This window comes from Mytilus galloprovincialis, chromosome 9 (genome assembly GCF_965363235.1).
Source record: "Mytilus galloprovincialis chromosome 9, xbMytGall1.hap1.1, whole genome shotgun sequence".
NCBI classification, from domain to species: domain Eukaryota; kingdom Metazoa; phylum Mollusca; class Bivalvia; order Mytilida; family Mytilidae; genus Mytilus; species Mytilus galloprovincialis.
In genome coordinates this window covers 25,587,372-25,600,591 of record NC_134846.1, presented here as the reverse complement: position 1 = coordinate 25,600,591, position 13,220 = coordinate 25,587,372, and the positions used below count along the sequence as shown (strand labels likewise).

Genomic DNA, 13,220 nt, shown 5'->3' with positions numbered 1-13,220 from the left:
AAGCGTTGACCGAAGTACATTTTGTATGAAGCGTGGAAGCGCTTCATTCTAAAAATGTGCGCACGGTCAACGCTTTTACAACCCTATAAAGTTACAAAAAGAAGCATTCAATACTTATAATTATTTTTTTTAAGCTATGATCATGAAAACACGAATTTTATATATTTTTTTATTTAATTCACCTGTGGACTTTATTATTGGACCACGTGTTATCATGAATGAAAAGTTGTATTGAGCAATGAATTTGCTTACGGAATAACACGTGATGTGCAGTTAGCCAATCAGAATAAAGTACTATAATGAAACATACATCTAATGTAATTATTTTAATATAATCGTTGACTGACTCCTTACAGACGTAAATCGAGCATCATTACGTTAGCTTTTAATAACACTACATGAGAGAATGTTTTTAAATTTATTGTATTCAAAAACATAATTTAATTATTTTCATCAATTTTGTACGTGTTTGTAGATGTCATTTAGGTCAAAGTTTGTTTTTTTTTTACATACATTTATAGGATATTGATATGTCACGAAATACAATTAGGTTTGTCTCCGACGCAGACGCTTTATTATAAGATTAACACAGGAATTAGATATTTGTACATATTAAATATGTTTTAAGAAAAAGATCATGAAATCTTTCAGTTTAGAGCGATAGCTAGTACATTCATTCTATACTTTTGTTATCATCTTGTCACGCACGACACGATTTTTCAAAGAACCATATTTTTATTGAACGGTTTTAGCGCGTCTGGCGTATATACTAAATTTAGTCCTGGTATCTATGATGAGTTTATTCATAGACTTAAGTATGCCTATCGAGTAAACTTTTTCTAAGTTTTTTAACAGCTTAGGTCTGATATAACATAGAGATATGCAATATTGAATTTTCACCTTGTTAAAATGGATATATTCTTTGAATTAGTCATAACAAAGCGATGCATTGCTGTTGAAGTGTGTGTACTTGTGTACAATGGTTTTCACTAATCCTGTTAGTAGACCATTAGCTGCTTCCTAATAGTTATAATGTATTCTTTTCTTCAATTGCAGCTAATAGATATGTTAATATTGTTTAGGTTAAACATATTATGAAGGGTTCAATACGGGGTTTTTTTCAACAACAAAAAAAAACAGAGGATTCATTTTGACAGACTTGCCATTAATTTTGAATTAGTGAAATAGTACATAATGAACTTAGTATTAAAAGATCTCATAATGTACTCAGTATTAAAAGATCTGTCATAAAACAGATATAAACTAAGATTAAACTATAAGCTCTCAAATAATTCCCTGTCACATATTTTTTAAACAGGATTCTTAGTTGGTTTTTATTTGAATTTCAAATTGTAAGTAGATTTGGCTTTCTGGCGTTGTTTTACTTCACTAAGTCACGTGCAAAACAATTTCTCTGAAAAAAAGTTTGATGGTTGTGTTGACTGTATCTACTCAATAGAACTTACAATTAAGAATACTTCTTATTTTCTCGTTCAGAAGATTACATGTAACAGAAAACAATGTTCTCCTTTTCAACGATTGAATAGACAATAGACAATACTTTATTAATAAACCTCAGACACATAGGTGTACAAGAGGACATCATATATACACGTATACACATTTTTATACTCAATACATTCACACTAAAGATTATAATGCTACATACATGGTAAAATATAGCAAAATGTCAATTTACAAACTACCATAACATTCAACACTGAAAAAATGAAAAACTATATTGTGCTGTGCAGATGACAAGTTGAAACCATTATTATAATATCGTATAAAATAAACAGTAATCAAAAGTTTATAGTGCTTAATCTGTATATATATATATATATATATATATATATATATATATATATATATATATATATATATAACTATTTTTATTACTCTAATCTGCTGATGTAGACATAATCCTTATTTATATTCCACTAGGATTGTCAACTTCCTTTCCCAAGGTCGGTATTCCGATTTTCTCCACTATTATAAAATGGTCGCCATTTTATAGGTTTGAATAAAACATCTAAACAATCACGACCAATATGCTAAAAATCTAGGATAACATGTTTAGTCTTAGATGCATAATTTTTTCTTAGTTGTTAGTGGCTTTCAACTAGCTGTCAGTTAATTGCGAGTACTCTCAGATCTGTACCTAGTGTCTTTTTGTTTTTGGGATGTACAAGTACCCGGCCAAGTCCACTTGTATTTCATTCCATCTGATGAGTTAAGCCTTTTTCAACTGATTTTTATAGTTCGTTCTTATGTTATACTGTTATATCACTGCCCCAGGTTAGGGGAGGGTTGGGATTCCGCTTACATGATGGGACCCCGACACATTCTGTATGTGTGTGCCTGTCCCAAGTCAGGAGCATGTAATTCAGTGGTTGTCGTTTGTTTATGTGTAATATATTTGTGTTTCGTTCATTTTTTCTTCATAAATAAGGCCATTAGTACTCTCGTTTGAATTGTTTTACATTGTCATTTCGGGGCCTTTTATAGCTGACTATGCGGTATGTTCATATTGTTAAATTTTTATATGTCCTGATTGTGTATGAAAGATATGGCTCTACAGGTTGCACAACAAACATGTCTTGCTGCTAATAGTGGTAACTAGCACACTGATGTTGACTGTGAAATCAATCCTCACTTTTGGCAGGTGCGTTCGACTCCTATCTTTAATGACTACCAATGTTAGTTTTTATGCCGAAGTTCTGTGGTTCTCTCCCGTAGTCACGTTTCATTCCACATAAACGCCGCAATAACGAAAAGCGTGCCGATAGTTTCGTAAACACCAATAATTGATCAATCATACAGTCCTTAACAATTTCAAATTATTGTATCTTTACAATTTAGTTATCAGACATTTTAGACATTTAGTAATCAATACTCAATCAATCAGACATTTTGGTAATACGATATTGATCACACCACATAATCATTACTCATCTAGCCTCTAAGTAAATAAAAAAAGACAAGGGGTGATATTCTGTGTTATTTTCCTGACAACAGCATTAAATCATAAAAACTTAACTCTTTGATGGAAGAAACTGAATTATTATACGTCAGTCTATATAATGTACTAATCTTTTAAAAGCAAATATACACATTTGGTATAAATATTCGGTACGTGACATAGGAAATCGATAAGAATGAGGTTTTCTTTAGAGTTTTATTTCCCCGGATTATTAAAAATATTGTTCAGATGGGAATTGATTGTGTTAAAATGACAAAAGAACTTTATTTTTTTTCTTCTTTCAATACAGGATTTGAGTTTGTATATTATGTATAAGAATATACACAATGTATAGCATGAAATATATTAAATGTTGAACGAAGAAAAGTATAATAAAAATACCAAACTCCAATGCAAATTCAAAAGTCCATAAACACTGATAAAACCATACGCGAACAACCAACCAAGCTACACATGTTGAATAAGTAAAATTGAGAATGGAAGTTAAAATAATACAAGACTAGCAAAGGCCAGAGGCTCCTGACTTGGGATAGGCGCAAAAATGCGGCGGGGTTAAACATGTTTGTGAGATCTCAACCCTCCCCTATACCTCTAGCCAATGCAGAAAAGTAAACGCATAGCAATACGCACATTAAAATTCAGTTCAAGAAAAGTCCGAGTCTGATGTCAGAAGATGTAACCAAAGAAAATAAACAAAATGACAATAATACATAAATAACATCAGACTACTAGCAGTTAACTGACATGCCAGCTCTGGACTTCAATTAAACTGATTGAAAAATTATGTCTTCATCATATGAATATCATGCACAATCCTCCCCGTGAGGGGTTTAGTATCATACCATCATAACATATATGAGAAGAACATAACCCGTGTCATGCCAACAACTGGTTTATTAATAATAAATGTGTTTAGTTCCGATGCAAAGTAACACATAAGTAAGTAATTTGATATAATTTGTATTACTAGTTTGATAAATTACAAGTTCTGTTTACAAAATGCAAGCTATTTTTGGTGTTTTACCTGACTATCAATTTTTAATAATTATGCAAAAACTGTAAACAAATTGAAGATAAAATTCATTTCTTTTTATATTGTAATAGAAACCCTAATAATAGAAAGTTTATTTTGATTTTTTAAAAAATGAGAATATCCACTTTATAAATTTAAATAACATAGATAAAATAACATATATACACAATCCAATTTCACACATTCAGGTAAATAAGCTAGGATCCTTTTTGAAACAGTCTATTGAACTGAGGACAGGGGACTCTTGAAATATTTACTTTTATTGTGTATATTTATGATCTTGTTGTTATTTTTTATTTTCATTTTGTTATGTTGTGTCACATACTATAAATATGTAGTTTTATGGCAATAAAAATTTGAATTGAATTGAATTGAAAATAATCGGGAGTCCGTGTTTTCAGGAGTGTTTGCAAAAATAATAGACGTTATTCTGTGTGTGCTAAGAAACAATTAATGAACAAACCAGACTGCATTTGCTAGTACACAAAACGGTCTTTTCATTAGTAGTATTGGCATGACATGTAGCTTCAATCAAAACCAAAAGCCGAAGAAAAACAGACAAAACCCTGGTATAAAAGACAATGATGAAACGACAAACAAATCTAAAAAAACACACAGAAAACTATAAAAGAGGGACGAAAGATACCAGAGGGACAGTAAAACTAATAGATCAAAACTAAACTGAGATCGCCATGGCTTAAAAAGTATTAGGTAGTGCTGCAAGTAGATCGGACGTCTAAACGCCTGGTAAACATTCTATAACATGTTAAATTTAAAGGATTATATAACATAATAGTAAATAACCAATACTGTTATACATCAGGGACGTTTGAGCGTTACCAGTTGTACATAAATAAAAGAGTATGTTCAGTATCGTGACAGCAATCGAGAAACCTAAAGAAAAGACATCTAGAGAGCTGCAATGGTAATAATTATCTGAATCAAACTTATTTAAAGACTAAAAGAATAAGATATTCGCGCATTTTTTTATTTTTTTTTTTATCTCGTGTAATAATAGTTGATGAATTCCAGGGAGTACCGATACAAGGAGATCCGATGGTGGCCATATAGGACCCCAAACCCTTCAACCTACATTTAATGGGTGAAAACAAATAAAAAAAATAACGTACTGAATGTAAACCACCCGAATAGCTATATAATAAAACACGAGAAGGAGAAAACAAGAAACAGATAGGTAACTCCGACCAAAAGTTTTGTTTTATATCTTATTTTCCAAGAGAATAAAAAAAATGCTCCTCAAATAACCATTATTTATTTAAAATTTATCTTTTATATCCAACCTTTGTGCGTATAAGAGACATTTTTTTTAAGTATAACAAAATGATGAAATCTTAATTTGGCATCATGATAATAGAATTTGATGATAGTTTTATTTAGGACATTTTTCGTTTAGAGTCTAAGCTAATCTAATTCCATCAATTGAACTATCTCGTTGTTGCTATAAGGTGTCACCTACACTGGAAATATCGTAGACAGTCGTTAGACAACTGCGTAAATGACAATTAGTTTAATAAATTAGTACTAAAAGCATTCTTCAATTGCTATATTGGTTCTAATAACACATTTCTTGAGATTTTATTCTCTTATAAATCGTTTTACAAATTAGAAAACGAAATATCTTATTTTATCATTGTATTTTTTTTTTTAATAATTATATGAAATAAAATTGTTTTCTTGTCTTACACGATAAAGGTACCTTATATATGTTTTTAGAATGTTCAGAAATTAAATGAACATATGAAGCACGCACAATTGATAGAAACAACTTAACAGATCGAATTGATATAGTGCATAAGGTCATGGGTTCGATCTCCAGTCGCGTCTAACCAAATCATTGAAAATTATATTGATGCTTATTTGACAAGAACGCGGTACTTTAAAATGAGGGGAAAGACTGCTCAGCTAGTATCTAAAATGTGTGCGTCAACCTAGAATAAAAATAGTATCATAAAATAGAGAATGGAAATGTGTAATGTGTCAATCAGACAACAATCCTATAAAAAAAGTAAATAAACAACCAAAGGCCACCAGGGAGAATTCCACACCCGGAGGCGGACTTCACTGAGCTGGTCCCTTTACAAAAATGTGTACTATTTCAGAGAAAATAATCGTCATAATAAACTCCTAAAGATATAAATGAACTCGAATTTAAAAATAAATAAAAGACTAACAAAGGCCAGAAGCTTCTGACTTGGGACAGGCGCAAAATGCGACTGAGTTCCACATGTTTGGTGAGATCCCAACCATATCTTCTTGCAGGCTTTTCGTTGTGAGCTAGAACGTTACGAACCAAAGTGCAAAGTATGATTTTCCTACATCACATTATTATCCTGAGTATGTCTTCAATGAGAGATTTCACAAAACATAGTTTAATCTCGCTGCGTTGATGACCCATTGGTAGCCTTCGTCTGTTTTCTGCTCTTCGGTCGGATTTTTGTCTCTTTGATAGATTCACCCGTTTCCATTCTCAATTGATTTTCTTATATTTGCTGCTGGAACTAAACCAACATTTTTTTTATTTTTTCAAAAACACAAAAATACCGAACTCCGGGGAAAATTCAAAAAGGTGTCCCTAATCAAATGGCAAAATCAAAATCAAAAGCTCGAACACTCTGTTTATACGTTCATATACCACTCACTACATGTGCAGCAGTAAACGGATTTTTGACAGCTAAATAAAAAAAAATAATATTTAGGTTTCTTGACTTTTGTTAATGAAAATGTCCATCTTTCTTGTCAGACAGAAAGAAAAAAATAATAATGCTCTCTTCGAATCATGTCATAGTTTTAAAGGGTAATGTATATTGATTAAATATAAATTAAGATCGCCTACAATTGTTGAATTATTATTTATGGAAGATATTACACTGAATACATTGTTATAATTTCATAATACCTTCATCGCCACTCTAATATAGAAAATATCGATGAAAAATATCTGAAAGACATGGGATTGATTTTATTAAATTATTTTCCTGGAGATTATTGATGCATAAACTTGCCATATGCACTCAAACACTTAATATAAGTTTGTTAACACATGTATGTCCCCGTATGGTATTACAATGAGCAAAACCCTTATGCATAAACTCATAGATACTACGATTAAGAAAAGTTAAAAGGGCCAGATAAAGTACGAAGTTGAAGAGCATTGAGGACCCAAAGTTCCGAGAAAAAACATTGCCAAATGCAGCTAATGTAATCTATTCCTGTGATTACAGGTATATCAATGAGGTAATGGAATAGCTAAATATGATTTTTTTTTAGAGACGAAAAGCAGCGTTTATTCATGCTATAAACGAGAAACAAGAAACAAATATGCCAAGCATCTTGATATACCTTCATTTTAACGACCACCGACATTAGACTCGTTTGACATCTTTATATTACAATTACGACAAGACTAGTATAATTTATAAGATCTTTCGCTAAAAGCTTTTTTTTTAAATATTTTTTATTGGTTAAAAAAAGTAATGACATATTCATTATGGCATAATGACGTCATAGTGCGTCTCAAACTATTCTGTGACTGGGCTTTCAATTTATCTATACGTAATACTTATTTCCGTTTCCGTTTAATAAGATCGTGTGCTTCACACGTTAATAAAGTAAATTCATTGCACTTTAAGGATTATGTAATAACAAAAATATCTAACGAGGTCTTATCTCGACTAGTAATTAGAGTTGAAAGTTCGTGTCTATTCTAAGACATATTCTCATTGAGTGCAAGGATAAACGGGAGTAACAAATGTTCTCAACTTCAATGTACTATCTTCAAAATAATTAGTTTCCGTATACATTTTTAATTGTACTGGCAAGTTCTGATCAATCCCGTCAAGCTGTTTCATTTACGAAGGTCATATGTTGAACTATGTTTTTCAGCGCGTCAAACCACCCTTATATGACAATCATTTCAATTCCTATTCATTCTAGAAAATTAATAGTGGTATTCCTATGCTCTTCGATGGCTTCATCTTCGTGTAATTACAGGGAAGATCTGAATTATTTGGGTTAATTCTATCTATATAAAATTGAGAATGGAAATGGGGAATGTGCCAAAGAGACAACAACCCGACCATAGAAAAAAACACAACAGCAGAAGGTCACCAACAGGTCTTCAATGTAGCGAGAAATTCCCGCACCCGGAGGCGTCCTTCAACTGGCCCCTAAACAAATATATACTAGTTCAGTGATAATGAACGCCATACTAATTTCCAAATTGTACACAAGAAACTAAAATTAATTCTATCTATATATATATTTAAGATATCATGATTTTTTTATAACAAAAGGACCTGGTTGTGGTTTTTTTTTTACATAATGTACACTAACATTGTTTTACTTTAACAAGGAAAGGTGAAGCTACAAATGATTTGAGCGTTAACATAGCCCGTCTTTATCCAAGTTTCTTATATCAAATTCATCGTTTAAGTTTATGGTTTCTTTTTTTTTTTTTTTTTTTTTTTTTGCAACTTTAAAGATCAACTCACTTTGCTACAAAACTGCATCCCTATTTTAATTTCACCAACTCAACAACAATAATTAACTATGTCTGTTAAGTATGAACCAGGTGTTAAAAAAAAATATCATAAAGGGCATTCTTGTCAAGGAGAGGCGAAAGATACCAAAGGGACATTTAAACTCATGCGTCAAAAATAGACTATCAACACTGTGGCAATAAAAAAAAGAAGGAGACCAAAAGACAAGCTACAGTAGAGAACCCCAACAGTTTCAACCCCAACAGATTCAACCCCAACAGATTCTGCTCAACATAAACCAAAGCTTATCCTATGAATCTAAAGACAGTGCAATACGAACACGACCATATTGTGCTCTACATAAACAAAAAGATATCGTATAAATCATGCCAATCGTAAAACACAGACAACTGTTCTCATGATAACTATTTGAAATACTGTGGATTCAATATTATTTGTTGGATACCAATTTTCGTTGATCCCGTGAGTAGAGGTGAACCACGAAACTAAATGTTCAACGAATGTCAAATTTTCTATTGGCTTGTATGCAGGCTTCAGCAGGTATCAGGTCCGTTCGCCAAAAACTATGAAATTAAATATCCGCAAACATGTAAGTTTTCCTAAATCCATGAAAATTGGTACCCACGAAATAACTGAATCTACAGTACTCCAAAAGAGTATCATATAATAATCCGAACTCATATTATTTTCATGTACTCGCAGTCTATCATACAACACACTGGACTGTTGTGTTGCTTATTATTCTGTAGATCAATTTACGATTCAGGGCTCCATGTTTTAATATTTAAGAATTGAATGCTTCTTTTTGTAAATTTATTGGGGTGTAAAAGCGTTGACCGAAGTACATTTTGTATGAAGCGCGGAAACGCTTCATTCTAAAAATGTGCGCACGGTCAACGCTTTTACAACCCAATAAAGTTACAAAAAGAAGCATTCAATACTTATAATTACATTTTTAGCTATGATCATGAAAACACGAATTTTATATATTTTTTTATTTAATTCACCTGTGCACTTTATTGTTGGACCACGTGTTATCATGAATGAAAAGTTGTATTGAGCAATGCAACTGCTTACGGAATAACACGTGATGTGCAGTTAGCCAATCAGAATAAAGTATTATAATGAAACATACATCTAATGTAATTATATGAAAAGACTAAATTTACTGATTAAGTATTAAAAAGCTGTCTAATGAACCATATTGCCACAGAGAACTTAGAAGACTTACTCATGCGTGTGATATGAATTTAATAGGGAATCTAATATCATGCAATTTTATATGTATTTTGTGAAATATTGTCTAGATAGTGAAGTATTAATGCCTATAACGATACAAAAGTTATGCAATTCAAATGATCAATCAAAATCATTCATCAAAAAACAGTTCAAACAACAGTCGAAAGAGATAAACTAACAAGTTCCAAAAACATTAATCTGATTTCAAAACGGAGTGAAGGCCACAAAACCAACAAAAAAACCTCCAAGATTAACTCCTGAAGAATAATATGTTATTGCCCCTTGTTGCACTCTTAGTGTTTCTCATGGTCAATAAAAATGCGGTTCCTAGTCGTTTCGTTGATATAATTATAAGCTAGGAAAATATTAGGAGTGTTGCTACGAAACCATCCGGGTTCATATCCACGTTTTTATTTTGTAAAGGTCAATTTATTCGTAATGTAGTTAACTTTAAGAAGAGATGACTGCAATGGTACTATTTCGAAGCTATGGTTCAGTAAAAATTTTGTTAACAGCAATATTATTGCTGCAATGAAATCCTAGTACGGAACCAATATAGGTCATATCTTTTCCAATGAGAGATACATGTATATAATTAATTTGAACATGCAGCTTAAATGGCGCTACTTCAAATTAATAGTGTTAAAAGAGGGACGAAAGATACCAAAGGGACAGTCAAACTCATAAATCTAAAACAAACTGACAACGCCACGGCTAAAAATGAAAAAGACAAACAAACAACAGCACACACGACACAACATAGAAAACTAAAGAATAAACAACACGAACCCCACCAAAAAACTGGGGGTGATCTCAGGTGCTCCGGAAGGGTAAGCAGATCCTGCTCCACATGCGGCACCCGTCGTGTTGCTTATGTGATAACAAATAATGTACATTCAAAGTACTAATATAAACAGCAAAACTTAAACAGTCTTTTACAATATGACTTGATGTTGGCAGAGTCAAAACAATATTCCACCTTTATTTCATAGATTAAAATTGTATTGGTAAAACAATTATTGCTAAAATTTAAACTGTTTCGGGTCTTTAGCTGTCTTTGAGTTATTTTTGTCGTTAGACTACTGTCTTCTTGACATTTCTTCTTTTATTCACATCAAAATTCAAACATTTAACTGTATAGTTAGGGGTCTTGAAAAGGAAAATATAAAAACTTACCTATCTATAGCAATTGCCATCAAGGTGAGGACACTTGCTGATACGGTACAGATTGCCACAAAATTGGCAAATTTACACCAAATGTCACCAAACCACCAATTTTGATACAACAAAAATACTGAAATAAATGGTGTGTTCAGAAGTGAAATTAAAGTGTCTGCCACTGCTAAATTGACTAAAAAGTAGTTTGTCACAGTCCGCATTCTTTTGTGTGCCATGACTATCCATATAACTATTAGGTTGCCACCCAGAGCCACAGTTATCAAAATTACAAAAGCAGTAAGGAAAATAAGTTGACTCCACCATGGCATCATGTACGGATCTTCATAGAAAGTTTCGTTTGAACTATTCATCTTCTTACTCTTTTAATGGACCATCTTTACGTAGAATTTTCACTTCACAATTCCATTAATTGTTTTTACAGATTCTAATAATCTGCGATAGAAAAATATCTGAATGAAACAACTGTCCTTGACTACATTGAAAAGTATCTTTTCCACCCGATCACATCTTTATATGACAGTACATTAAAGACCTAATCAATCACGTATTCGATTTAATGACAAAGTTTTAAGAATTCGTTTCCAAGTTAATCCAACTGAAGTTTTTTCTTTCTATTAATTATTATTTATAAAGCCACCGAACAGACCATTCAATTGTTTTTATTCCATCGATTCTTTATCCGCATTTGTCTATACTTTTTTTGAAGTATTTTTTTTTTTTTAGTTTAAAACAAACTAATGTCTTAAAATCTCGTCGAGAGACAATTCATAAAACAACATTCTTATCCTTATTAACCTTTTAAAAAGCAATAGATTCACCCCATATCAGACAATTAGCTATAGAGCAAAACCACGTGCTCTGCAGTAGCACTATACTTAAATACTACACGCTATTGAATTTTGAATGCCAATCAAATTGTTAGGCTGCAATAACTTCTAACATCTGGTAAGATATGAATGGCTACATCTAATATCAGATCATTGAATGCGTAAGTACTATCATCTCTGTAGCGGTGAACAATACATTATATCGTTGTCTATCGGCTCTATATTGGAATTCCGACGAAATGTTTTTAACAGTTTTAACCAATATGAACTAATTAACAATATGACAGTATCATGAGAATAATGATTATTTTTGTTTACTGTTATACAATGTTTTAACGATAAAATATAGTCTTGTCTGACAAGTTTAGTTAATGTTTATTGTTGTTGTCTCTCATCCAAAGTCCAATGAATATTTCACTCAATCAACACCTAATGATACGTATTTGTTGCATAATTATGGTGCCCTTTGATCGGTTCAGTATTGTCGATAACTTGGTATTTTTAAATTGTTTTTTTTTTAGTCTAAAACATGAGCAAATTGATATGAAATAAAAACAAAATCAATCGAATAGCTTCAGCATTTTTAAACGTTTACTGTTGGTTTTTCGTTTTGGGATATATTTAAATACATGTACATGTATTTTTTAAAATTTTCACTCCAAAATATTCATCTTAATCAAATTATCAAACCGCTTTTCGCTAAATGAACTGCTTTGCTATATACATGAACACACTGTAAGTGTGACTCCCATTGCATCAGTTTGCAATTATGTGCATATTTTCAACGATCCTGTTAGTTTTAGCAAATGTCCGATACCAAGTTACGCTGATTTTGACACTTTTAGAACTTTTCTTGCGGAACTTTAGATTCCAGACATAAAAGGTTAATGATTGAACTGAACGACTCTGATTCCATTTAACTATTATCTATATACTTAGTGTTATTTAAGTAGCAAAAGTAATTTTATTTTTTTTTAATAAAAAATAAAGTATTGGGAAAATTAGGAAAATGCGGGAAAAATTCTCTTCTAATGAGCTTTTTTATATTTTTATTAATTTAACTTCGCTCTCAATGCATTTCCTGGGTTGTGTCAATCGATCATACAATTATGTTGAAAAGTATAAAATCAACATTACTAGAAATAGTTTCATAATCTACCAAAACAATCAAAAATATAATGTCTTGCTCACAAATAGGTGGAAACCTAAAGTTTCAATAAATTACAATAATGTCTTTTCTTTGGTCGGGTTGTTGTCTTTTCCCCATTTCCATTCTCAATATTATAAATACTTTTAAAATCAATATTTTTTTTTTGTCAAATAAATAAGAATTTACAGTAACAGCGTTTTACATCCCTCACAGTTAAAACGTTATCAATGCGCTGTAAATTTGACTATTTGTGGTTTTTTTTTCGTATCATAGGAATATGGTGATAATT

The 13,220-nt window shown here is 31.5% G+C and overlaps 1 protein-coding gene across 1 annotated transcript in view; it reads right to left on the bottom strand.

Annotated features, from left to right (window-relative positions):
- Positions 1-11,897, bottom strand: part of LOC143044701 (tachykinin-like peptides receptor 99D) — a 62,191-nt gene extending 50,294 nt beyond the window's left edge. The window contains exon 1 of the mRNA XM_076216783.1: positions 10,952-11,897. Within this exon, the coding sequence (XP_076072898.1) occupies positions 10,952-11,304 (353 nt within the window). The 5' untranslated portion in view covers positions 11,305-11,897. The remainder of the gene's footprint in view (positions 1-10,951) is intronic.
- Positions 11,898-13,220: the final 1,323 nt, after the last annotated feature.